The sequence below is a fragment of the Canis lupus genome, chromosome 11 (assembly GCF_048164855.1).
Source record: "Canis lupus baileyi chromosome 11, mCanLup2.hap1, whole genome shotgun sequence".
In the NCBI taxonomy this organism is placed as follows: domain Eukaryota; kingdom Metazoa; phylum Chordata; class Mammalia; order Carnivora; family Canidae; genus Canis; species Canis lupus.
The window spans coordinates 66372260-66397964 of NC_132848.1; the positions used below are offsets into that span (position 1 = coordinate 66372260).

The 25705-nt window shown below is 39.3% G+C and overlaps 2 protein-coding genes and 1 long non-coding RNA gene across 15 annotated transcripts in view; 1 reads left to right on the forward strand and 2 right to left on the reverse strand.

Moving 5' to 3' along the window:
• Positions 1-13820, reverse strand: part of LOC140600350 (uncharacterized) — an 85825-nt gene extending 72005 nt beyond the window's left edge. For 2 of the 6 annotated variants that reach the window (XM_072768598.1, XM_072768597.1), the window contains exon 1: positions 12026-13820. In XM_072768598.1, coding sequence (XP_072624699.1) covers positions 12861-13820 — 960 coding nt within the window. In that variant the 3' untranslated portion in view covers positions 12026-12860. Of the gene's footprint in view, positions 1-5084; positions 9063-11884 lie in introns of those variants that run through there. The other 4 variants (XM_072768601.1, XM_072768600.1, XM_072768596.1 and 1 more) reach the window with 4 other exon arrangements.
• Positions 12508-25705, forward strand: part of UGP2 (UDP-glucose pyrophosphorylase 2) — a 66299-nt gene continuing 53101 nt past the window's right edge. For 2 of the 8 annotated variants that reach the window (XM_072768593.1, XM_072768588.1), the window contains exon 1: positions 14105-14246. Coding sequence is in view for 1 of the 8 variants with exons in the window: in XM_072768588.1 (XP_072624689.1) it covers positions 14228-14246 (19 nt within the window). In the remaining 7 variants the exon portion in view is untranslated. Of the gene's footprint in view, positions 12623-12934; positions 13231-14104; positions 14247-14282; positions 14583-25705 lie in introns of those variants that run through there. The other 6 variants (XM_072768592.1, XM_072768589.1, XM_072768595.1 and 3 more) reach the window with 6 other exon arrangements.
• Positions 21173-25680, reverse strand: LOC140600353 (uncharacterized). The gene is made up of 3 exons (XR_012003617.1): positions 24952-25680; positions 24753-24850; positions 21173-23381 (listed from the first exon to the last, which is right to left on the reverse strand). It is a non-coding gene; the product is annotated as an uncharacterized lncRNA (long non-coding RNA).

The window sequence follows — 25705 nt, forward strand, 5'->3', positions numbered from 1 at the left end:
CACTTAACCAACTTCCATTAGCTTCTATCACTTTTTACATTGTCATTATTTATATTTACTTTGTTAGAATAATCAAGTCTTCCATATTTTATCTTTAAATTTAATTTGAAAAATGAATGGTTTCTTTTTCAGCATTACAATTTTTAAAATCCTATTCACTGCCGAATCAAGTAGTATGAATAAATTCATGAAAAGGGAATCATAAACCATGCTACTAAATGTTCTAGGTGTAATGTCAAATGGATTCTCTTTGTTATATGTCCACTGATTACTCATAATAATGTCACATTTTAGTTTGTTTCATCTTTGGGCCATGGCTTATACAATATTTTGCCTTTACTAAAGATTCCAGTTGTCTTTCTTTGGTGTTGATGACAGGAGAAGCATATGTCACCCTATCATTAAGATTACTAATGTTTTTATCATGCTATTTCATAAAATTAATATACATTTTTCTTAAAGATACTCTTCTAGATCCTTCTTTCTACTATTTCTGATCCTTCTTTCTACTACTTTCTGTTCTACTATTATTGATTATGTTGAAGCCCTAAATATTTGTGGTTCCTAAAATATCCTACTACTAAGTTTCCACATTTCTGTCTTGAGTTCTCTTTTCATTTTGCTGGAACATTTCCTTAGGCATTTTTTCCCCCTGAAAAGGCGCAGGAGGCCAAAAAAAAAAAGAAGATATTCCTAATTTGTCCTCATCCTTGAATGTTTTGTTCATAGAATTGTAGGTTCAGAGATATTTTCTCTCAGAACTTTGAAAGTATTGCTTTATTGTCTTCTAAAAATCAATGTTGCTGAGAAGATAAATGGCAAACTTCAATCTACTTCAATTTCCCCATCATTCTACTGCTCTTGTAATGGTAACTGGCAATCTACTCAGCTGACTCTTTTCTGTCCTTAGTTTAACTGAACTCTATTACTCACTTTTCTGAAACTCACTTCTCTGGGTTTTATACCACACACCTATCCTAGTTTTCTTGAATAATTGGCTCCGCTTGCTCATTCTTCTTCACATGTTTTTTCCTTTCTCTATATGACCTCTAAATGCCAGAGTTCTTTTACCCTCTGTCTATTCCCTATGTATTTTCCCTACACAATCGTATCCATTCTTAGGGCTTTAAAAACTATTTGCTGACAATTCCTAAATTTATATCAGTAGGCTAGAATTCCTTTCTAAGCTCCAGATTCACATCTTTAAATATCTACTTAACATCTCTCTTGTGTGTCTCCTAGGCATTTCAAACTTAACATGACCAAAATGGTTCTCTAAATCTGGATCTCCCTCAGCCTTTACCAACTCAATAAATGGCCCTGTGATAAACTGTCCTCTACACTCTTCCCTTTTGTTCACTCCTCATGACTCCTTCCTCCTCAACAAATCCATCACCAATTCCTGTTCTTTCCACCTTCAGACTATATCTCTATACGCTTTTAAAAAAGTAAATTAGATCATGTCAATTCTCTGTCTTAAATGACTGAATTGCTTTTCATAGCATTTAGGGTAAGTCCAAAGCCTTTACAGCCAGCTCTACGTGACTGATTTCTTCCTATTTCTCCAAAATTATTTCTTGTCTCTTGCCATGTTCTACTCACTTATTTCCTCACTCCATCTTCCTGTCATCTCTTAGAATACAGATCGCTCCTTCTATCTCAGAGCCTCTGTACTTGCTGTGCTATCTAGCATACATTCTCTATAGGTCTTTATATGGCTGAATTTTTAATCTTTCAGATTTTAGCTTAAATGCTCAGGGCTTCCATGTTAACCTACACAAAAAGGTAACCTTCTGGAGAGTTAATGGTGTCAATTGGAATTTAGCCTCCATTGGTAGAAGTCTAAATGCTACCTTTCAGAAAGGCTTTCCTTGACCACATTACCATATTAACGTTCCCTGTTATTCTGGATCACAGCATTCTATTTCATTCATAGCTTTTCATTCAATCTGTAATTATTTAATAATAATTAATAATTATTATTTTATTTATTGGTTTATAGCCTGTCAGCCCACTTAGTAAACTTTTCTGTTAGGTTCACTATTATAAACCTGCAGCCTACTAGTTCCTGGTTCATGGTAGTGTTCAATGAATATTTTTTGAACGAATAAATGAATGAAACTATGCTCTGAAACTTCATAAAAGAATGTGAAAAATAAAATGATTTCAGTTTAGTTTTTCCTGGCCTGGGCACATTTCATCTGAAAAGTCATTTCTCTTCACGTTTTCTTTTACCATTTATTTAATTATTTCTACCCCTTGAATTTTTCTGTTCTATTTCGTGGAACTTCTCTTTGATATATCATAGGACTTGAGTGGGACTTATCCCTTTGCCCTAGAGTTGATGATATGTCAAACTGAGTGCCAAGAGGTGTTAAGTATCTCATTTTAAAGAGAAAGCCTCAATAATTAGAGCTTTGCTACCCCCAACCAGTACCCAAATCCCTCTTCCCCATTTATCCTGTGTCTATGACTAGATGATTGAGGAAGGATAGAGAAAAAAGAAATTGTCAGCATTTTTGTGGGCAAGAGTGCAGCATCTTTTCCAAGGGGAGCAAGGGAATCTATTTCTTTCCTCCTAAACTAAGTGAGGTATGATGACTGAAAATCACTTCTCACAAGAAGGGAAGATCAATGTCAACCTCAAATGTTGGCTATCTTTGAAGGAGAGGGAAGAGTGAAAATACAGACATACTTCCCTCTCCACTGCAGGTTCCTGGAGTCACAAGTAAAAGCTGAGCCAAAATGATTGGAGAATGGGGAGATAAGATTTAAGTGGGATATTAAATTGAAATTTCAAACTGAACTATGGGTGTCTTGAAAGCCAAAAGTAATCAGTGTTGTCAAGAGGCAGGAAAGGGCAATTTGACAGGTCATGACTGAAGAAAGTGTTTGATACACCACATCATAATTTCTCTCTCATATTTTCTATTGTTTTGTCTCTATGTTCCAGGAATTCCTTGAACTTTACCTTTCATCCCTTCTATCAAATGGTTTAATTTTAGCAATTACGTTCTTAATTCCCAAGCATTATCTCTTGTACTCTGATTATTGCTTTTCTATAGCTTGTTCTTATTTTATGTTTATAGTGTCCTTAATTCTCTGAACTAGTCTTCATGTCCTTCATATTTAAACTTTGTTTTATCATTGCCCTTCTCTTTGGTGCAATTGATTTTCCTCAAATATCTAATAATTCTTGATTTTCCGTATTCATGAATGAGGGACTAGGTTGATGAACATTGGTGCTGGAATGTGGGTTTTCTTTGTTGTTAGGTAGATATATACTTTAAACATGATTTTTATTTTTATTACACAAGCACTTGTTCATTGCAGAATAGTGTATAAAAATAATTTTAAAAAGAAAGGTTACCCATGATCTTACCACTCAGAGGTAACCGTTAACATTCTGGTGTATTTTTATCCAGTCTTAGATAACAAGCAAGCAAGCAAACTTTTTTTAAACAAAGGTTTGTAAAAACTGGCCTTACTACATATATTTTTTAGCTTGTTTTCCCCCACTTAGGATATAAGGAATATCTTTCCATGATAATATATATATTACCAAATGTATTTATAATTTATTCACTGGTTAGTGAATTTGAGTTGTATCTTCATTTTTACTATTAAAACAATGCAAGAAATATCCTTGGAAACTTGGAAGTATCCAATATATCTTTAAAGCAGTATTTTTTAAATTATGTTAAAAATGTATTTTAAAATCAAACCTATCTTTTTCCACTTAAAGACTTTCAAGATCTCTGAAAAGCAGATCTCTTAAGTTTAATGGTACTCATTTTTCTCTTTCTTTTTTTGAAGAAATGGAAAGAGAGATAAGGGGGAGGAGGAGGGAGAAAGAGAAAATCTTAAGCAGCTCCACACCCAGTGCAGAGCCTGACATGGTGCTTGACCTCATAATTCCGAGATCATGACCTGAGCCAAAATCAAAAGTTGGACAACTTAACCTACTGAGCCATGCGGGTGCCCCATAGGGATACTGATTTAATCAGAAAGTGATCAGAAGAAATTTCTTCCTCAGAAAGGTTTGGGGAATAGAGTTTCAAGGTGAGAAATGAGTGGGCTGAAAATACAATCCCGATGTGCAAAGATTAAGAGCAGTTCTGGGGGTAAACAAAGAATAAATGAGTATGGTTTGATTCTTCTTTGACGCCACATTAATGAGTTATCAGTCATCTATGCTGTGTAATAATAAATAGTATTGGATTTGACTCAGCTGGGCGACTGATTCTTCTATGGTCTTCTCTGAATCACTTGTGGCTGGGTTGACTCATTAGGCAGTCTGACTACAGCTGGAGAGCCGAAGATGGGCTCCAACACGTCTGGCAGTTAGTCCTGGTTGGTCTAGGGAGTCTCAACTAGAAAAGCTCTACTTTAGGTGGCTTGCCATTTTCCAGTAGGCTAGAAATGGCTTTGTTATATGGTAGTCTCAGGGCATCATACCAATGGGGAGATTAGAAGTTGAAAAGCTTCTTGGGGCTAAGGTTAAATGTCACACGCTATCACTTCTGCTTCATTCTACTGATCAAAGTAAGTCACTAGGCCAACTGAGACTCAAGGTGTGTTGGGAAGAAAAGTCTGCACCTCTTAATGGGAGGAGTGACAAAATCACCTTGCAAAGGAGTGGGACACAGGGATGGAAGGAACTGTGGCCATCTTTGTTAACACTATCACAACAGAATTTGTTTTGAAATGCTCCCTTTAGTGTTCTAAAGGTAAATTTATAAGTTGACCATTTGCCATCCAAAATATTGATACCTAAAGAAATAATGAGGAACAACCAATATATACCTATATAGTACTCTACAGCTTTTAAATTATTTCATAAATACCTCATTTGAAGTTCATTCAACAAATTTCTTTTGAGTGCCAACCACTGTGATATGCTCTGGGGATATAAGATAGATAAAGTTCCTTGCATCTACGTAAGGAAAATATATATTTAATATGTAATAACAAGGAATAATAACTTGACATTATGTCATGGCAATACAGGAAATCATTAATTGAAATCATCATCATCACTCATACTCTGTGCCAACAGTCAGTGAGATGATATTTATGATAACTCTGTAAGAGGCAAGACAGGTTATTAGGTGTTATTCTCATTTCGGTGAGGAAACCAAGTCTTACAGAGCTAATCAAGTAATTTATCCAAGTTTTTTGGGTTCTAAGTGGCAGAACTAAAAAAAAAAAAAAAAAAACAGGCTATTTTCCAGTCTTTTTTTTTTTTTTCCAGTATACTCTTTTGCCTCCTTAAGAAACCAATATGAGTACCTGAAACGGAAAAAAATACCAATAAATTAAAACAAACACCTTTTATTTTGTATGGATTCTTCACAAAGGACCTCAGTGTTTACAGCTTTAGGGATTGATTATGTAGTGTGTAACACACCTAATCTAGTGCACCTACCTAAACAACAGGCAATTCTGTTTACTTCCTAAATCTCTTTGGATCCTAAACTGTTATCATTTGGTTGCACTAGGTTGAGAAAAAGCCATTTTAAAAATAATACCTGAAGGGGTTCTTTCAAATGACTAAAGACAACAGAAGATTAGACGAGAATGACTAAACCGAGTTACCACTCCATAATGAACTATACCATATCCAGTGCACTAAGCAGTGAACTTAATCAGGAATATATACATCTCGGCCTCAAATTCTTTTTGGAATAAGAAAGGATGTAAGTGATTGATAAATGTATGGACATATGTAATAAATACCAACACACACACACACACACACACACACACACATATGTGTACATAAAGATTTCAGTAATTACCAGTGTGATTTTAGCATTGTTTTATTCCTTCTCACTAGGAAACTGGTAAAACCCTCAAGCTAACATGGCTTAAAGTTTTGGTATATTTGGATCCTTATTTTTCTTTAATTATCCTGGTACTCCATCTGTGGCTTTATCTGGTCTCCATCTCCTGCTTATCTGTGTTATGTATCAAATAGTTTAAAGTCTCTGAATCTGTGATGCTCCAAATCCAGACGGCAGTGTTCAATAAGTTTATTTCTATTATTCCAATAATCTCAGTTTTTGTTACCATATAGATCCGTGCAAAGCCAAGACTTCAGTATGTTTGCAAACCTCTAATGTTTTCTTTGTTAAACACTGGTTGAAAGTCACTGATAATTGAGAACGGCCTGTCTCTCCCAGCACTGTTCTGTGCTCCAAATTCTCATTTTCTTGGTGTGCTGCACAGCAGTGATGGGAGGGGTAATATAAACCAGAATTTTCTAATTCAATGCTTTGAATGGCTTATAGCTGTGAAGCATGATGTTGAGCCTTTAAGGCCTGGCGCAGGCAGTTGGGACCCCCCAGGGCTGGTTACTTCCAGCTGCTAGCAGCCTTTATCAGAGGGTGGTCCAAGAAGAGCAGAGTCTCTACAGGTGGAGTGGATGATGAAAAACATTCAGTAGTTCCACAGGCCACTCATCCAAGGTGAATAGCAGTATGCTCAGCAGTTGGCTGCTGAAGCAGATGTCCAGATGGCAGAGTACCTCCTTGGCTGTGTTTAGCACAGCACAGCAAGCATGTAGCTCCTGGATGGTGCAACTTTGGTGGCTCTGAAACTCTGACTTCACAGACATCAGATACTGCTGATTGTTTGCAGCTGATATGCTCTTTCAGTGGCATCCAAACTAGTTTTGGTCTTACTGATCCAACAATGTGTATGTGTTACAAATCAAAGCTTCATCATTATTTGAAAATAATTTGTTAGGAAAAAGTGCAGCTGAACCAAAAATCCACTTGCCTTATCACATTAAATTTCATTATTGTGTTTATCAGTAAAAAGAAGTGTTAGACTCCTTGAATATAATTTCAACCACTATACATTTTTTTATGGTTTCTAAAGAAATGGTTAAAAAATTTTGCTTAACTCTATTTAAGCATCAACATTTCTCATGAATAGTGACTGTGTTAGTTTCCTCTGGTTGCTAAAACAAATGACCACAAACCAAGTGGTTTATAACAATATATGTTTATTCTCTTACAGTTCTGGAAGCCTGAAGTCTGAAATGGGTTGTTTCTCTGGAATCAAGGTGTCAGCAGGGGCACATTACATCTACAGACTCTAGAGGAAAATCATTTCCTCGTCTTTTTCATCTTCTATAGGCTGTTTCCATTGCTTTGCTCATGGCCTTGAATCATGTTGCCTTTTCTACCCCTGCCTCCATTATCACATCACTTTTTTCTTGTCTGTTTTCAAATCTCCTTCTACCTATGCTTTATTATTTTTTATATAACCTCTACTTCCAGCGTAGGGCTTTACCTCATGACCCCAAGATCAAGAGTCACAAGCTCTACTAACTGAGTCAGCCAGGGGCCCCTTTCTGCCTCATTTTATCAAGACACTAGTGAATACATTTAGGGCCTAACCAAGTAATCGAAGGATAATCTCTCCATCTGAAAATCCTGAAAGTACCTGTTACCATAGTCACAGGTACAAGGGGTTAAGAACTAGTTATCTTTGAGGACCACTATTCAGTCTACCATAGTGACTATCAAGAGATTTGAAGAGAATATAATTTGAAAGCCTTGATCAAAAACTATGTGTAGCTTTTTCAAGCATAAAACCTGACTCAAAGGTTATGTTCACTTTTGAGTTCACAGGTGAGTTCAAATTTCTCATTCAAAAATTTGAAAACATTTTATCTCAGAGTTTTATACAAGTTCAGTAGCTAATAATTCCCCTATTACTTTGCACTTACTTTTATTTTCATGCTTTTATTATTTAAAAAGCAATTAACCTATCACCAAGTCCAATATGATGCCCACAAATTCCCTCTAGGTTATCTCAGGATGTCATACAAATATTATCATTTTCTCTCTGTGCTGTGGATGAGGCAGAGGTTAGGAAATAATAGCTCTGCAAAGTTTAGGAAGCTAATACAAAGGAGAAAACAAAGCCAAGGTTTTAAATAAGCGAAGTCTATAACTCTTATAAAAGAAGTCAAACACATACTGCCTAAAATCCAGGAACCAAAAAAATGGCAATATAAGCATTTAGAAATAGGTGTATATAACTGTCAGAAGAAAAATGGTTGCCTCTGGCGTGCACAGACGGAGTGAAGAGAGGTAGGGCAACAGAGTACTGCTATTCATTATGGACATTCTGGCACTGGTTAGATATATATATTTTTAAAGATGCACATCCTTACTGGAATGCTTTTTTAAAAGTTCAACTAAAAATGGTACCAGCATTTAACATTAATTTTTTCTGTGGTCTTTTCTCTAAATGACATTCCTCCTTCTTTCCACTCTAGAGAGGGGAAAACATTGTTACTTTTAATTCCCTAATCCTATTTCCCATTTAATGACATATAGTCACCCAATTATTTAGGTCTCATCCAAAGAACAGTCCTGAGGATTTTCTCTTTAATACTACGAGTGGTGGGTGTGAAATGCTTAAAATAAATTCCCCAAGACTAAGGGAACAGAAGTTCTTTATCCTTTCCTTTCCAGTGGTGGCACTGGCAGGAAATTTAATAAGCTAGACCAGGGACAGAGATGTTTGGAAAACCATCAAAAGACATTCGATGGAAGGCACAACAGGGAATCTTTAATATGGTTGAAAGAGGATGAAAAAATAGGATTAAACGGAATACTTTTCTATTTCACCGCTCTTCTGTATGAGGATTTCAAAGTCAATAAGTAGCCTCATCTATACATATATCACTACAGCAAAGCAGAATGTTTATTTTGTCTTATGAATTTAGAAGCAATGTATTATTACTTAGCGAGTCTTTTTATATTTCTGAATTATGATTACATGATGATCTATGTTTATTAAAAATCCTGAGAGAATATAGGATTTTTTTTTAACGGTTATCTACTCATTAAAGAAATGATTCCTTTGTCTCTATCATCAAGGGGGGTCTGGAGATGCAGTTTGGCACATGAGAGAGATACAACCATTTCATGGGCATCACCATTTCTCACCGACACTCTTCTCTGGGCAACATGCAGAACAGGAGAAGCAGGAGACAACACAGTAAGGACGTGCCCTCTATGCAACTCTCAAAGGAGAATCTAGAGGGGAATTATTGATAAATGTGAACAAGATAATACATGTTGTAGTTAAACCACATTCTTCTGAGCCTGATGACTTTCAAAACTACTTAGAAGATTTATCAACTCTTATCAACTTAGATAATTATCTGTAATGTAAGACAACCTTATTTTTTAAAGCATCTTAAGTTATTTGAAATAACTGCTACTGTTATGATATAAAAGTTAAGTAATCTGCAAATTTAATTTAAAAATCATAGTATGAATAAACGGAAGGATATGTCATAATTTAAATTCACAACTTGTTTCAACAAACTTCCTGATTCATTGGCAACAGGAAAGAATGAAGTCTTTCTCTTCCTCAAGTAATTGGAAACACCATTCATTTTTTTAGTCTACTCATTCATTAGCGGTTTGTCTCATCGATATTATTTGATACCTTCTTCCAGTTAACCCTGTTTGGTTACCTTTTGAGTCAAAATGAAATGCCCTATTGTTAGATCTAGTCAGTACATGGCAATTTCTGACTAACAGTGGCCCCTTTTCCCTTTTTCATGTGGGTGGCCTAGGATTTAGATAGGTACAGATAGGAGCCAATATTGAATCTGGGCAACAGTCTAGTATATAATTGCTGCCTGGTTTCTTGGCTAAACACCCGGGGCAGTACAGAGAAATTTTTATGTCTCTGACATGTTCTCCCAAACTGCCTTGCTTTATTTTCTTGTGTGTAGGGTATGGAAGTAGGATAGACAAGAAAAAAATAATAGACCACACACATGGCTGGTCTGTACAGTTATTTCATACTTTAGCAATTTCAAAACCACCTCTTATTAGATAATGCTCATGTTGGGAGTTAGCAAAACTTACTGTAAAGCCATCAGACATTGCATTTACTGCTATTATACTTTGGCCCAAGTTCACATTCTAGGTAGAAATAACTATAACTTAGAAATTCTTTACCTCTAAATAGAAGTTAAATTTTAGAATCTTATTGGTGGCACTAAACTGGCTATTCAGTATACACTCATTGACTGAATGCTTGGTATGGACCAGATACTGTGCCGAGCACTAAATCTAAAAAGGCATCTCATTCCAACTTACTCCTGCACACACAGTCCTTCCCAGGCCCCCATCTTTATCCTCCTTTAGAATACCCCCAAGTTTCTGCAAAGGTTTAACCTGCAAATCCATCTATCCATATTACAGATTTCTAATGACAGATGTATCAACATCATGCACTTTGAAGGTAAACTCCACAGTAGTATGTCCTTTAAAAAACGATTAAATACACATACACATCCCAGAGAAAGTGATTTCAGGCATTAAGATGTATAAGTATACAGAGAAGTAGGCAATTGCCTTTTAAGCAGACTTGCAAGTGCTCCATTGCCATGACCTTTCTCCCCCTATCCTCACCTGATCTGTCAAGTGAGGTCGTTTCTAGTGGCTCTGAGGGAGTGGGAGGCTCTTTTACAGAACGTTTGGAGGTTCAAAACTTAAGTTTAAATCACTGTATAAAGAAATTCCATTTTACAGGGCACTATTTGCAAGTAATACTTGGGAATAGAGCTTCTAGGGTGCTACTTCTCCAAGAACCAGTCTTTGGGCAATTATGGACATAACCGTTGAAGACAGGCAGTTACTTTACCATTTGGAGATTTTTTGAGGCAGCAAATGTAGGATATCCCTTGGCACTATATCTCAATATTTAATCATTCATAAATCAAGATATCATTCCTAGGTATTACCAAATCTTCTTGCTGTAATGAAAACGCGCTTTCTCTCCTTAACCTTCTGTAAAGTTCGAAAATAACTGATCCTCCCACTGACAAAAAAAAAAAAACCTTATATAAATGAAAGACTCTTCATTGCCCTTTATCTTTTGCAGGCTAAGCAAACCTACAGGCCCAAATGTTTTGGTGGCATCTTATTTTGGTGTTACCACTGATTGATAAATCCTAATTGGTGCCTATAATTTCTCTATCTCACACAACAGAGGCGGAGGTTCTGATTAAGATTGTGTCTCCAGGGATCCCTGGGTGGCGCAGTGGTTTTAGCGCCTGCCTTTGGCCCAGGGTGTGATCCTGGAGGCCCAGGGTGTGATCCTGGAGACCCAGGATCAAATCCCACATCAGGCTCCCGGTGCATGGAGCCTGCTTCTCCCTCTGCCTGTGTCTCTGCCTCTCTCTCTTTCTCTCTATCATAAATAAATAAATTAATTAAAAAAAAAAAGATTGTGTCTCCAAGTGCTCTTATTAAGATGTAGGTACCTGGGTTTTATTTTTTATTATTTAAAAAAATATTTTTAAGATTGTATTTATTTATTCATGAGACACACACACACACACACACAGAGAGAGAGAGAGAGAGAGAGAGGCAGAGACACAGGCAGAGGGAGAAGCAGGCTCCATGCGGGGAGCTCGACGTGGGACACTCCCTGGGCTGAAGGCGCGCTAAACCGCTGAACCACCTGGGCTGCCCTTATTTTTTAAGATTTTATTTATTCATGAGGGAGAGAGAGAGACAGAGAGAGAGACACACACACAGGCAAAAGGAGAAGCAGGGTCCCTGCGCGGGGAGCCTGATGCTGGACTCGATCCCACAACCAGGGATCATGACCAGCCGAAGGCTCCGACCAAAGGCTTCCAAATGGAGGGGGAGGGGAGGTGTTTGGGAGAAAGTGGGGGCTTGGGGTGTCAGATGTTCCACCACTGCAACCCAGGTGCCCCGATATCAGGGTTTTTTTTTTTGGATATTTCCTTGGTTTTATTTGGGGAAATTAGTTTTCTAGCTGAGAGGTCAACCCTTTTGTATTTCACATAAGAAACCTATCAGCAAGATACCTTGTGTTGCTCTGTAGCATGACCCATCACCGGCCTTGTCTGTGTCACTTCTCAAAGGGCACTTCCATATGAATATGTGGCACTAAAGAACATGAAGGTTTTGTTTAGGGATGAATCATCATTAGAAAATTCACACTTTACCTTGGTTGATTAGTGTGGTCCAAAGCCTCAAACTCCTAGATTTACTTGGTTTATCGGAGGCCCCTAAGGGAGCGCTGACAATTGATCTGTCCTGACGCAGGCTGACGGGGTCGTGGGGTCTGAGACACACCCTCCGGGTCCTACAGGTGTGGGCCACACCAGGTGTGCCTTAGCGGGCGCTGGGCGGGGCCCCTCTGGCCGCCACACCATCGCCACACGTTCTCTCAACATCTTCCTTCCTTGTGGACTTCGAGAATATCAGAGGTGAGCATCTCTGGGGTCACAGCCATTTCCACTTGAGTCAGGAAAGGAAATCTGCCTATGGCAGCAGAAATCCCGGCGGGAGTAGGTAGTGTGTGTGGGGGGAGCTCCGGTGGCGGAGCCTCCATCCGACACTTTTCCGACTCCCTAAGTCCCTCCTTCTGTCAGCGGGCCCCACACATCCCCCTGCTTACTCCTTAACGCACCTGCACCCTCCCCAGGCCACAGGGAGCGAGGACAGCAGGAATCTACTGTGAAGGGCCTGGGCTCGCTCAGGTGGCTGCCCGGGGGCGTTCCGGCTCCAGCCGCCGTTTAGATACCGATCTTCAATCCCAGGTAAACCGGGACATTTCTGAAGGACTGTTTAAAAAAAAAATAATAATTTTTTTTTTTAAAACCCACTCGTGCTGAAGTATCTGCAGGAGGCGGGGGATTCTACCCGGTGAGACACCCCCTGCCCCGCCGCCGCACGTGCGGCTCCCTCAGGCGCCTCCCGGGGTCCGGCTCAGCGCGCCCACCTCCGCGGGGCTCCCGCGGGCCGCAGACGCCCCGCCCCCTGCCACCTCCGCGCGTCTCATTGGCCAGGCCTTGCGTCCGCCTCGGCTCCTGATTGGCGGTTGCTGCTGCCTGTAGGAGCCGCGGGGACATTTCCGCATTGAAGCGGGGGGGGCCTCCCCCCGCTCCCAAATGGAGGGGGAGGGGAGGTGTATTGGGAGAAAGTGGGGGCTTGGGGTGTCAGAAGCCGGCAGCCAGGTGGGCGCAAGGGGGCCGGCGGCTGGGCGGCGACCGCTGGCGAGGAGTTCAAGTTGTGCGTGTGTGTGTGTGTGAGGGGAGAGGGGGAGAGAAAAGGGTGCCTCAGAGGTGACATTCTCTCAGCCTGCGAGTCTTCCTCCCGGGGCGCCATAAACGCCCCCCAGTTTCTCAGCTGCTGAAAGAAGCGGAAGGTGGGTCTCGCGGCGGCGGTGTGGAGAGGGGCGGGGAAGGGCTTCCCACGACCCCTCGGGCGGGTGTTTCCCTCCGGGAGCTGCGTTAAGCTCCGCTCCGCGACCGGCTGTGTGGCCCGGGAGGCCGAATTTGGGGTGCGGGGCCCTCCCGCGCTCCTGCCCCCCTCCTCTCGCGGGCGGCCCCCGCGCCTTTGCAGCGGGGAGGGGGGCCTTTCCCCCTCCCCCCTCCCGGAGGACGCGCCGGGGCCGGTGTCGCCGCTCTCCGCTGCAAGGGGGCGACCTGGAGGCCCCGGGCCGCCGGCGGGCGCGCGGGATCTCGCCGTCTCCGGGTCCCGGGGCGTCCGCCGGCTGCTAACAAATGGTGGCGTCGTCGCCCCCTCTTCGCGGCCTCCCCCCGCCTCCCCGGACCCTGCTCGGGCGCCCGCAGCTGTCCCGGGGTTTCCCGGGGACCTGGCCGGAGGCTGGACGGCCGCGAGGGGGAGGGGACAGGGGGTGCGGCCGGGCGGGCGTTTGCCGCCGTCCTGCCCAGGAGGGCGTGGGGACGGGGGGGGGGGGCGGTGAAATCGCTGTCGTAGATCCTCCTCTTTCATTGATGAAATTTAAGTTCGTGTGGTGTTTTTTTTTTTTTTTTTTTTAAAAACCTTTTCCGGGAGTCTCCAGCTGGCCCTGGTGTGTGTCAGGAGCGCGGTGTAGACAGGAGTTCCAGGCAGGCTCAGTCACACGAAGTTCCTGTCTTTTCTGAAGTGGAGGAGGTTTTCCTGGTGTTTGTTTGGTTTGGGCTTTTCTTTTCTTTCTTTTTTTTTTTTTTTCTTTTGAGGTAATTTTAATCGCTTTGAATAAATAACTCTCCCTTAAGTGACTGGCCGTAGGAAGGGGAGAAAGAGCACGGCGGTGAGTTAAAGCCGGGGAGGAAGAGAGAACTGCCCCATAGCGTGGCTCCTCTAGAAATTAACACACAAATACATACATCATCAGAGTGTTTTACTAGATCCCAAAAATGTCGAGATATGTGCAAGGTAAGACACCCTTTTTTTTTTTTTTTTTTTTGTCTCCCGTGTTGCTTCCGTCGGGGGTGGTGGTGGTGGTGGTTTGGAAGTGGAAATGTTCCTTTGAGATCCTGTCAGCGAAACCCTTTTCCTCAAATTGACATTTGAGCTGCTGTGAGCTGCTCGGGTTGGCATTTCGGGTACGGAGAGTTCATCCCCCTGGGCCCTGCCCGGATTCAGTTCTGCGTCCCCGAAATCAGGTTAGTGGCACTCGGGCTCGCTAGGATAGTGGCGGTACATGACGATAAAACAGGCTTTTTTGGCTGCTGATCGACCGGTCTCCTCTTTTTCCTGGTGGAAGTCAAGGTAACCGACCGGGAAGGGGAGCTGGGAGGGTTGCGGGGAAGGTTAGGTGGGTTTTGCCAGGACTGTTGGGGGAGCTTTAGTGTTCTCTGCTTCTCCTCCCGCTTGTATGTGAGTGTGGACGTGGTTGGAGTCTCAGATTCAGTTCTTGCGAAACCGGGAGTCGCTTGGAGGAGCTGGAGGTCATTTTCAATAAGAGAAACGACTTTGCTGCATTGCTGCTTATTTTCCCCTCTTTGAAAATCTGGGGAGATTCTTCAGGTTGCTTTGAATCTTGAAAATTGCCCTCTAGATTTTACATGTGTAATTAAAAAGGTTCGCGAATGCCTCTGAACGGAGTTAAGCGGAGTTAAGCATTCACACTGCTTCTCTCTCTCTCTGTGTGTGTGTGTGTGTGTGTGTGTGTAGAATGTAAACAGTGGGATTGGTGCTGCCTTAAACCTGCCACTCACTAGTTTTTAGCATAGGATTTGGCTAGTGCTATTGCAAGTAATAAACCCTTTTCTTTCAGACCCCAGACTGTTAAAAGCTTCAGCTATCCTGCCCAACACACACAGCTAAGAGCTAGTGAAAGTTCACAACCACTTAATGTGACTCTCAACAGATGTATTTTTTTAAAAATTGTCAGTTATGGCCATTTTTAACCCTAGAAATAAAAATGCCGTAGTAAGTTTTATATCCCTTTTTTCTTTTTTTTTTAAATCTATATATTCATAAGAGAGAGAGGCAGAGACATCGGCAGAGGGAGAAGCAGGGAGCCAGACGTGGGACTCGATCCTGGGACTCCAGGATCACACCCCAGCCAAAGGCAGGCGCTAAACCACTGAGCCACCCAAGCATCCCTTTATATCCCTTTCTTAACCCTTCTTTGAGTTTTGTATAATAAAGAATATTTTCACTGCCTGTCTTATTATGGAAACAGATGGGACAACTTACGCCTGCATTTTAGCACTGAGCTCAGAAATGTCACTTGTCATTAGACTTTCAAATTCATGTTATAAGTTATATGCGGTGAGAGAGGCTTTTTATATTCCGATTGAACAACTGTCTTAAGAATGGAAAAGTAGAGGTAACTGTTAATTTGCCGGTTTTGTAACAGCAACAGCAAAATTACCAGAAAGCTGTTTTTGTTGTTGTTTTTTTTTTTTTTTTTTTTTTTTTGCAAGAATATGCTAGGGAAAAGTGGGCAAGTCACTTCTTTTTAAAAGTTAAGACGATTACACTTGAGGTATTCCTTACAGTTACGCGTTAGAATAGCTTGCAGAGGTGGTGTGTGTTGACTGATTTCACAGCCTTTGCTGTTAATGACTCTTCAGGAGATTCAAAGTAAGTAAGTGGCAATAGCTAAGAATTGCTATGTGTATTTCTTTCCCTTGCCATCTGCTTTTTAAGAAAATAAGCTTTTTATCTTGGAAAACTTTTAGATTTATAGAAAAGTTCCACATTTGTCAAAACTAAGAAATTATGGGTACAGAACTATTAACTAAACTGCAGAGTTATTCAGGCCACTGTTCCATGATTCAATCCAATACTGCATTTAGTTGCCATCCACTTTTGCTTTAAATGGTAGTTTTCCTTTTAAGTTATTTTGCACAAAAGGGCAATACCGTCCCCTCCAAATTTAACATGATTGTGTTCCTGTTTATCGTTTAAATTTTGTATCGCAGGTGTAAACCCCCTATACATTTAATTAACGCCTGCTATTACAAATGATAAACCTAATTGGCTAATGATTCAGGTGTCTCTACTGATCACTTTTCAAGTGTAAGGTTTGGGATTTTTGTCTTGGAATTTTTTTGTACCAGATCAAATTGTTTAATCTTTGCTCTATCACTTATCGATATTTCCACTCAGTGACAGTTAGCTCGTGCCATAGGAGAAAGTTTGAATCAATATTAGGCCTCTGTTTTCATATGTTGTCTCATGTAAGCTTCACAAGAGCCCGTAAGAAGTAGATTTTTATCATGACCTTACAGCTGAGGAAATTTAAGTATCTTGTCCAAAGGTCACAGCTAAGTAAGCGTTGAAAGTCATATATAAATGTGTCGAAAATCCTTGTCGTTTCTAATACTTTTTGTTGCTTCTTACATTAAAAACTTACCCAAATGGCTTGTTTCTCCAACTGGACTGTCCATTCCCTGTGGACAAAGATAATAATATATCCCTGGGGAAATACAATGTCTTGAAGTGGTGGAGGTTCCAGAAGAATTTGTCATGGATGCCAAATGAGAAACTCAGCATTTTCCATGTATTTAGTAGGTTAGCCTACATTTTTATTTTCAGTTGTAGTTTTTTTTTTTTATAACACCACTTAGATTATATAAATGTTATGAAAAATAGAAGGGTTTGGATTTAGGTTTGAATCCTGCTGACAGGTGATCTTAGATACATAACTTTTCTGAACCTCAGTTTCTACTTACATAAATATTGGGTATTAATACGTTGCTATGGGGTTATTGGGAAGCTGAAATGAGATGAATTAAATGAATGTCCTAGTCCCAAATGGCCAGTGAGTTTTGCTTTTCCTTCTTAAAATGATATTAGTCATACGGATAACGTTGCCACCATAAGTATAACCACATGTCATCAACAGAAGTAAATAGAAACGAGGCAGGTATGACAGTTCTTTATTTTCCTATTCTAAGTTTGGTGTTTAGTCTTCCAGCACTTGGGAGTTGATACATTAAAAAAAAAAGTGCAAGGGTTGGAGGGGGGAAGCTTGCAAGGTGATATGAATACAAAATCAGTGACAGTGTTTGTTTCCGTCCAGTTCAGCAAAACAATTTTTGAATGCTTACAATGTGCAGTACACTGTATTGAGATTTCATGGGTATCCCTTACAGTAGGCACTTGAAATTCAGAACATCTAGGTATTATACCTGTGTGTTATATGCGCATGTTTTTGAATTCCTGAACGAGACTTGGGGTTGCTATTCTTGGCTTGAATCTTCCCCGACAACTAGGCAATGAACTTTGTAGGAAAACTGGGCATCTCTGTTCTCAAGCCCTGGGACCAATAAGTCATTAAATAGAAATGTTCGGTTAATAAAAATGCTTAGTGTTGATAGGCAAGAACACTCTCAGTATATATTCCTTGGCCAAAACAAGGTTCAACATTCTTTGGGCATCTGCCAAGTCTGTGTTCCTCAGGCACTTAAATATCTTTCTTACAGGAAGACTCTTCTTTCCTGGATCTAGGACATAATTCCCTAGGTGTCATTCTGCCCTCAGGTCACCTTCTGCCTGCACTTGTGAAATTACTTCCTATTTGCTAGTATTCTCCACTCCAGGGGTTGTCGCAGGGCCCTCAATTATTCTAAATAAATGTGAATATTAGCTGAGTGAGAAGGAATTCCCTGTTACAGTTGGAGGTGCTAGGGGTCTTCAGCTGATGTGAGTTTTTTGCCAGGTTTGTCAGTGGATGCCATTCGGGATTTTGCTTTTGAAAAGTTTTAAGAGCTATGGGATGATATATCTCCACATGATTTGAAGTTTATAAATGGTGCAGGAACTATTGTCATCTAGCCAGCTAAGACCATGTTATATACTTTTACCATATATTAGAGAAATTTTTAAAAAAATTGTTCTTGATAAGCTGTTATCTATCTAAATTATATAAAAATGTCCACTAATATTCTTAAATTGAGGTACTTATTTTTCAGCGGAAGCCATTTGAGTATCTCTGTGTCACTTAAAAAATATTTGAGGCCCATCGACTTTCCCATTTGTTGGAATTCTCTTTTTTTGGCTTTTTTTGGGGGATTCCTGCTTGGTGGATGGCAGCTATCCAGAGGAGGATTAGCTGAGCTAATTTTAACTGAAGGGGTCTCAGATGAATATAGGAATGAGATGCATTATGGGGCCTGGCTGTGGAGGTTGGGCCTTGGCCTGCTTCTTCCCAAATCCTCAAACTAAATTTAGCTTATTGCTGATTATTGAGATGACTAGGATGCTTTTAGCCCAGGGGGATTGTGACAGATTTTAGACAGTAGTAGAGGGGGCAAAGTAATGACTAAGGCACACTCTTCGTTTTTTAAAGAGATGGCTTAGAATTCATTATGTTGCTAAAGGGAGGGGGACTTAGTTAAATTAGAATCACAGTTATAAATAGAAAATTAAAAGAAACTCAAGATAGTTGAGCTGATGAAAACTTTGTTTTCCATCATGAACTTTGTAATCTCTATGGTTAAATTGCCTTTGTTCTTTATTACTGGGTCTTTCTTCTAGTAAGATGGATGATTTTCATTTGTGAAAGCCTCCTGAAAAAAGAAATTGATAAGGAACATTGGAGAAATAAGAAATCTTAACTGTTATATTTCTTGGAAGTGCCATTTTAATATTCTGAAGATAAATTGAAAAATTACGAGGAAATTAAAATGTTAATTTTGGACAATAGGTGTTTTCTTGTGATGTTGCTTCACAACTTTTCCCTGTATATGTGTGCTATTTTTTTCTTCATAGAAAATTATAACTTTAAAATAATGAGGTACTTAATTTGTGTGAGGAACATTACTTGGCCTAATAATGAAAATGCCCTAGGTAAAAGAATAATATACTGTGGTTTTCTATTTCCACCAAATTGTATTTGGTACTTTTATGTGTAAGTGCGGGTATTAGGAATTCTCAGAAAGTCAGATATATACATTATTGAAAAGTTAATATAAACAAATATTTGAAAGTGAAACTAGCTCTGGATTATCTGTAAAAAAAAAAAAAAAAAAGAATAATTAAGAGTGGACTGTACTAACTTTCCATAATGTGATTTCTCTTGATAACCAGAATTTATGCCATTGGAGAAAATCCCAGGATTATTAATAAATTAGGGGGAGATCCTTTGAGCATTTGCGATTTAGTGAATGAGAAAGTATGATTCACTTACCACCATTCTGATTGCTTGGAATCTCTTGAGAAGCTTGACTTTTTCTAAAGACTGGTGTCCTTTTGACACAGCCTATGTCTTCTATTCTAAACTATCATATTTTGAACTTGGTGTAATAGTGTTTGCATTGTGGACATCTTTGTCTTGGGTGATTTAATGGGTTGTTCCAGGCACAACGACATTTAATTGAAACCATATCTCTTAGGCCTCTAAAATTCTTCTACCAGGCATGCATCTTTCTATTAATAGCTTATTAAATTCTTTGAAAGTTGGCTTGCTAAGCCATTAAAAGAAAATTAAACTTTATGTGTTTGATTGGGTTTAAGTGTGAGAAAGGGGATAATACTCTATTTGAAAGCTGTTTCCCAGTTATTGGTGATGCAGACATCTCCTTTAGTTTGTTGCAAAGTAATTGTTGAGGGCTCAATTTCTGCCTCTGCCAATAGTCCCATTGTTTATTTTTTTTTCAGCCATTGCCAAACGGAATCGATTGTGCCCCCAAACCATTTTGACAATTAAGGATTGTTTTTGAGAACCATGGAGAAATTGGCTATGTTGTTGTAGTTCACTTCCACAAACAACAAAATGTTTTGTTTTCCAAAACATTTCTAGATATTTGTTATTTTTTCCTATGCAAATCAAGAGAATTCCATTTCTCTGTGATTTTACTTGTATCTTTGAAAAAAATTTTCATTGTATTCATGTACATGAAATAGTCCTATTATGTTTAGTCTACTTTTTAAATATTAGTCACCAAAGTGTAAAAAATACCGTTCTAGGGGATATTCCCTTTATTTATTTTTATTTTTTTTTATTTTTTTATTTTTGGGGATATTCCCTTTAATAGTAACTTCATTGCTCTTTGACCACAAAGGCTTGCAGACAAGGTGTTTGTAGTTTGCTTTCCTCTGGTTGCTGCCCTGGCAAAGGCTGATGTGATGTTTCATTTACGTTTAAACCCTGCTTAGAATTTTAAAACTTTCAAAGAGTTCAGGAAAATGGAATAACACAGTTCTATGCACTCTTTTAGGTTCACTTATGCCAGTGATAAAATGCTTAGCCTTGGTAATGAAATATTTAGAGAGTGCAGAGAAACTTTCTTTGATTTTTCATTGCCCAGAAAACAAACAGTATAGAGGGAAAAGGTGGAGAGCATAAAATGATGCTTACTCCAGGGGCACCTGGGTGGCTCAGTGGTTGAGCATCTGCTCAGGTTGTGATCCTGGGATCAAGTCCTACATAAGGCTGCAGCAGGGAACCTGCTTCTCCCTCTGCCTATGTCTCTGCCTCTTTCTTCGTCTCTCATGAATAAATAAATAAATAAAATCTTTTTTAAAAAAAGGATGCTTATTTTGGTATTTAGTTTTAGTCTCACCTAATAATCTCACATTATAGACATAGTTGGATTTTGCATCTTGTCATTCAGGCATACTCCTGGAGGTGACAAACCATGTAAAAATACTGGAACCAAGAAAGGGGAGACCTTCCTCAGAAAGGAGAAGCAGGGCACCAGGATTTGGATTCCAGCTTGGCACTGCTACTGTGTCCTTAGGCACGTCAGCGTCTCTGGGGCCCTGTTTCATCTCAAAGATAAGAGAATAGGACTCACTGACCTTAAAGCTTTTCCAAGCTTAGAAGTTTTATCTAAATGTACATATATCAAATTACAGGGGAAGCCTGCCAAATAATTTTTTGTGCTTGATGATGAGTTTATGTTGTATCTCTTTTCCTTCCTCTTTCAACAAATGAGTGTTCTAGGCCCCTTGGCATACCTTCTTGTATCTGTTATTAATGCTAGGTAATATTAACCAGTTGACACATCTCTTCTGAAAGTTCTGTTTTCTAGAAGTGATATTTTCTTTTTTTTCTTAAGACTTTAAGAGCTGCTCTATTGTATGAGAGCAAAGTTAATATTAATTATTACTGATAAATCTGATTTACGTGTAAATTCTAACAGTTAAAACCAATCTTTAAAGTAAGCAATGCATGATCAGCAAAAATCTTGATTAGCAAGTAGCTCTGCATATTCAGTGCTGGAATAGTTCTCAGAAAACTGGTATCTTTTACCTTTATCAGAAAACATTTATTAAGCATTCAAATGTATGTAACACTGAATCATTTGAAAACCTGTGTAAATATAGGGGTGCCTAGGTGGCTCAGTGGCTGACTCTTGGTTTCGGCTCAGGTCATGATCTCAGGGTCATGAGATCCAAGCCCTGCTTCCAGATCCACTCTCAGTGGGGAGTCTGCTTGTGATTATCTCTCCTGCAACTTCCTTTCCTTCTGCCGGCCCCATTCATAATTTCTCTCTTTAAAAACAAATAAATCTTTAAAAAAAACTATGTAAATGTAAATAATCCTACTATAGTTTTAGTCTAAACTCAATATTAACTTTAATACTAAAAGATTATATAAAATCAACTATTGATTTTTCTTATGATTGACATGGACTATATTCTTCCTAAATTAAGCTAAATCTAAATATATAAATTGGTACAATTTTATTTAATTTCTAAAGTTAGTGAAAACATTATGTTGGTGTTTATATAAGATAATAACAATTGGAAAGAAATTTAGAGGTCATTTTCTCTAGATTGGCTATCAGTTTGGAATTTCTTTGGCAACATGCTGATAATTGATAAATCAATGTCTTAATCCTTGGGGCCTTCAACTGCTCAAGACACAGTCCATATTTTGCTTAGCCCTACTTCTCCATGACTTAAATCCTGGCTATTATCAGGCCCCACCTCCATTAGACTAGATTCGACCTTCTTAATGTATTTCTATCACATATCAGTATCTTAATAGGCTCTTACTAATTATTTAATAAACATTACTTGAATATTTACTATGTTTCAAGCTCTGTATTAGGGGGAATACAGTCCAAACAAACTAGACATGATCTGTTCCAACAGAAATTATAACTTGTTGGAAAAGATAGACATTGAATAAACAATAAAAAGCATGATATTATAAAGGAGAATTAGAAGAATTTACCATGTGAGCATGTAGTGGGCAACCATACTTAGTTTTGAAAGATTTTTAGAGGAGATTACATTTGAACTGAGTTCTGACAAATGATATATATTAGTGGCTCCTTAAGCCACTAATATGAAAATATAAGTCTTGATCTCTTATTTACACATTATCAGGTGCCTGCACTATGTCAGGTGCTGAGGTAGGTGTTGGAAAAACATTTTTCAAGGCTAACATCCTCAAAGTGTCGCAGACAGACGTCTAAGCAAAGAAGTAAACTTTAGGGGGTGTTTGATATAGTAAAAAGGCAGGAGTGATTAAAACCTTCACATTAAAGGAGTTGTAATAGAAAGGAAGGCCTCTTTGCATATTCAGAAGCTACCACCTAGAACACACTACATCACCCCCAAAATAGCAGAAGCTACTCAAGTTGCAGAGTTTGAGCTTTTGGGGGCTGAGGTATTTCCTGGAGGCTAGGATGATTCTCATGATTTGGGAATTCATGCTAGGCCACTGATTTCTAATTTTTTCCTTCTCATTTCTGCCTACCCTGCTCTAAATATGTTGAATGACACTTGAGATGTATGTTTTGGGACAATCTTATAATAATTAGAATGCTTTTAATTTCATGGAACAGAAATGTACAAACACTGTTGGCTTGAAAAATGAGGAGATTCACATGAATCTTGAAGTAGGATGTTCCAGAGTTGGCTCATTGAGTATAAAGACTACATCAGTCTCTTCTTCCTTCTCCTCTGCTTTCTTAAGCCTATCGTGCTCATTCTTAAGTTAGCTTACCTTAAGGTCACTAAATGGCAGAAGAAACTGCAGGTGAGGGGTAGGAACATATGTCTGGGGGTGGAGCAGGCCCTATTTCTTTCCATGAGGAGCACCTTTCTCCTAAGTCCTTTGGCAGACTATACCCTTGTGGCTCACTGGCCAGAATCCTATTATTTAAAAAAAAAAAAAAAAAGAATCCTATTATTTCATGCTTAATCCAATCTCTGGGAAGGCTTTAGACCAGTCTGGGCCAGGCACCATCTCTGAAGCACATGGCCTTAGGGCAGACAGTAGGTGACAATAACACTGTGTAGGGAGAGGAAGGATGTGCATGGCTGCTACAAATGGATTTAGTGGAGTATAATTTATATCAGAGCTACTCAAAGCAATACAGGTAGCATGCACTTAGTAGAAATGCATATTCTCTCCACCCCAGACCCACCCCCAGAGTCAGACTCCTGGGAGCTTGCCCAGGAATCTATGTTTTAACAAGCCCTCTAGGTGATTGGTATGCACATTAAAGTTTTAGAAGCACTACTGAAATATCACAAATGAACTAAGAAATTGCAACCTTTAGGCAATCTGCTTTGGTGCTTTCGTTAACTTTGGCTATTCAAAAAGTTATTTCAACTTGGCTTTTTAAGACAGATCTAAGGAATTCATATTTATTTTTCATCAAATACAAATCGCATCAATGAAGAAAAGAAATGATATGATTGAGGTTGCAGCTTAGGGAGACCAATCAGTTCTGCTTGGTACCATCAGATTAGAGTGACACATGGGCAGCAGACTGGTTAGAAAGCTGTCCTCATGACCAGGAGAGTGAAAATGAGAGGGAAATTAAGGTAGCAGCGGTAGGAATGAGAAGCAATGAATGGAATTGTGGCAATTAAAGTATATAGTATTGGATTAGATGTTAGGGGGAAAGAGCAGAGAGCCAACTCTGCTGAGGTGTTTGCAGGTCACCTGGCACTGACCAAGAGAATGTTCATATCATGGAGAGCAGGGCAGTGAATTTAGATGACTTGGACATGTTGAGTTTGAGGTACCCAACCTGAGGATCTAGGTGGAAAAAAGTCTACTAGACTGTAGGGAATGTGAGACTGGAGCTCAGGAAAAAAGATCAGGATGTGAGGCCCATATTTGAGAATTATCAGTAATGAGATTGGTAAGGGAATAATTAAGGGGAAAAGTAGTCTGAGGACAGAATTGTAGGAAACTCAGGGAGTGGAAGAAAGAGCCAGTTATTCAATATTGAGGCCGGTCACAGAGGTAGCAAAAGGTATGGAGTAATATTGGATAATAGAATTCAAAGAAGAAAAGCTTTTCTAGGAGGAGTATTCATAAATAAGTTTAAGGACCACAATGAGAGCCAAAAAGAGGATGGTTAGCTTTAAGTGGTCATAAATCTACTCTGTATATGTCCTCAACTTTATCCATGGTTATTTCCAATTATCAATACATTCTTAGAGTTTTAAACTTACTGTTTAAGTTAAGTCCGCCCTATTAAGTCTGCCCTTATCTGCCATTTCACTTACCTGCTAGTCAGCTGAGGTCTAGAAGCAGATGATCCTCCTCCTGACATATCGTCCCAAGGTCAATACAGGTATACCCCAGAGATATTACAGGTTTGGTTCTGGACCACAGCAGTAAAACAAATATTGGAATAAAGGGAGAATCAAATGAGGGGTTTTGTTGTTATTTCCCAGTACATTTAAAAGTTATGTATAGGGGTACCTGGCTGGCCCAGTGGTTGAGTGTCTCCCTTCGGCTCAGGGTGTGATCATGGGGTCCTGGGATCGAGTCCCATATCAGGCTTCTTGTAGGGATCCTGCTCCTCCCTCTGCCTGTGTCTCTGCCCCTCTATCTGTCTCTCATGAATAAATAAATAAAAATATTTTAAAAAGTTATGTTTATCCTATGCTGTAGTCTATTAAGTGTGCAATAGTATTATGGCTAAAAAAAGTGTGCATATCTTAATTAAAAATATTTTGCAGCTAAACAATACTAATCATCACCTACACTTTCAGTGCGTCCTAATCACTGGTCACAGATCCCCATAACATAGATAACAATAGTGAAAAAATTTGAAGTATTGTGAAATTACCAAAATGCATACAGAGACACAAAAGTGAGCAAATGCCGTTGGAAAAATGGTGCTGATAGACTTGCTCAATTCAGGGTTACCACAGACCTTCAGTTAAAAAAAAAAAAAGCAATATCTGCAAAGTGCAATAAAACAAGGTATACCTGCAGTAGCCTAATGCTATACCACAATGCCTACCTATATCGTTCATTTCATCTCATCATGTAAGCATTTTATCTTCTCACATCACAAGACAGACTACAGTACAATATTTTGAGACCACATTCATGAAACTTCTATTCTCGTACATTACAATTATCCTATTGTTAATCTCTTAGCATGCCTAATTTATAAATTAAATGTTATCGTAGCTCTGTATGTACAGGGAAACACATGCTATATATA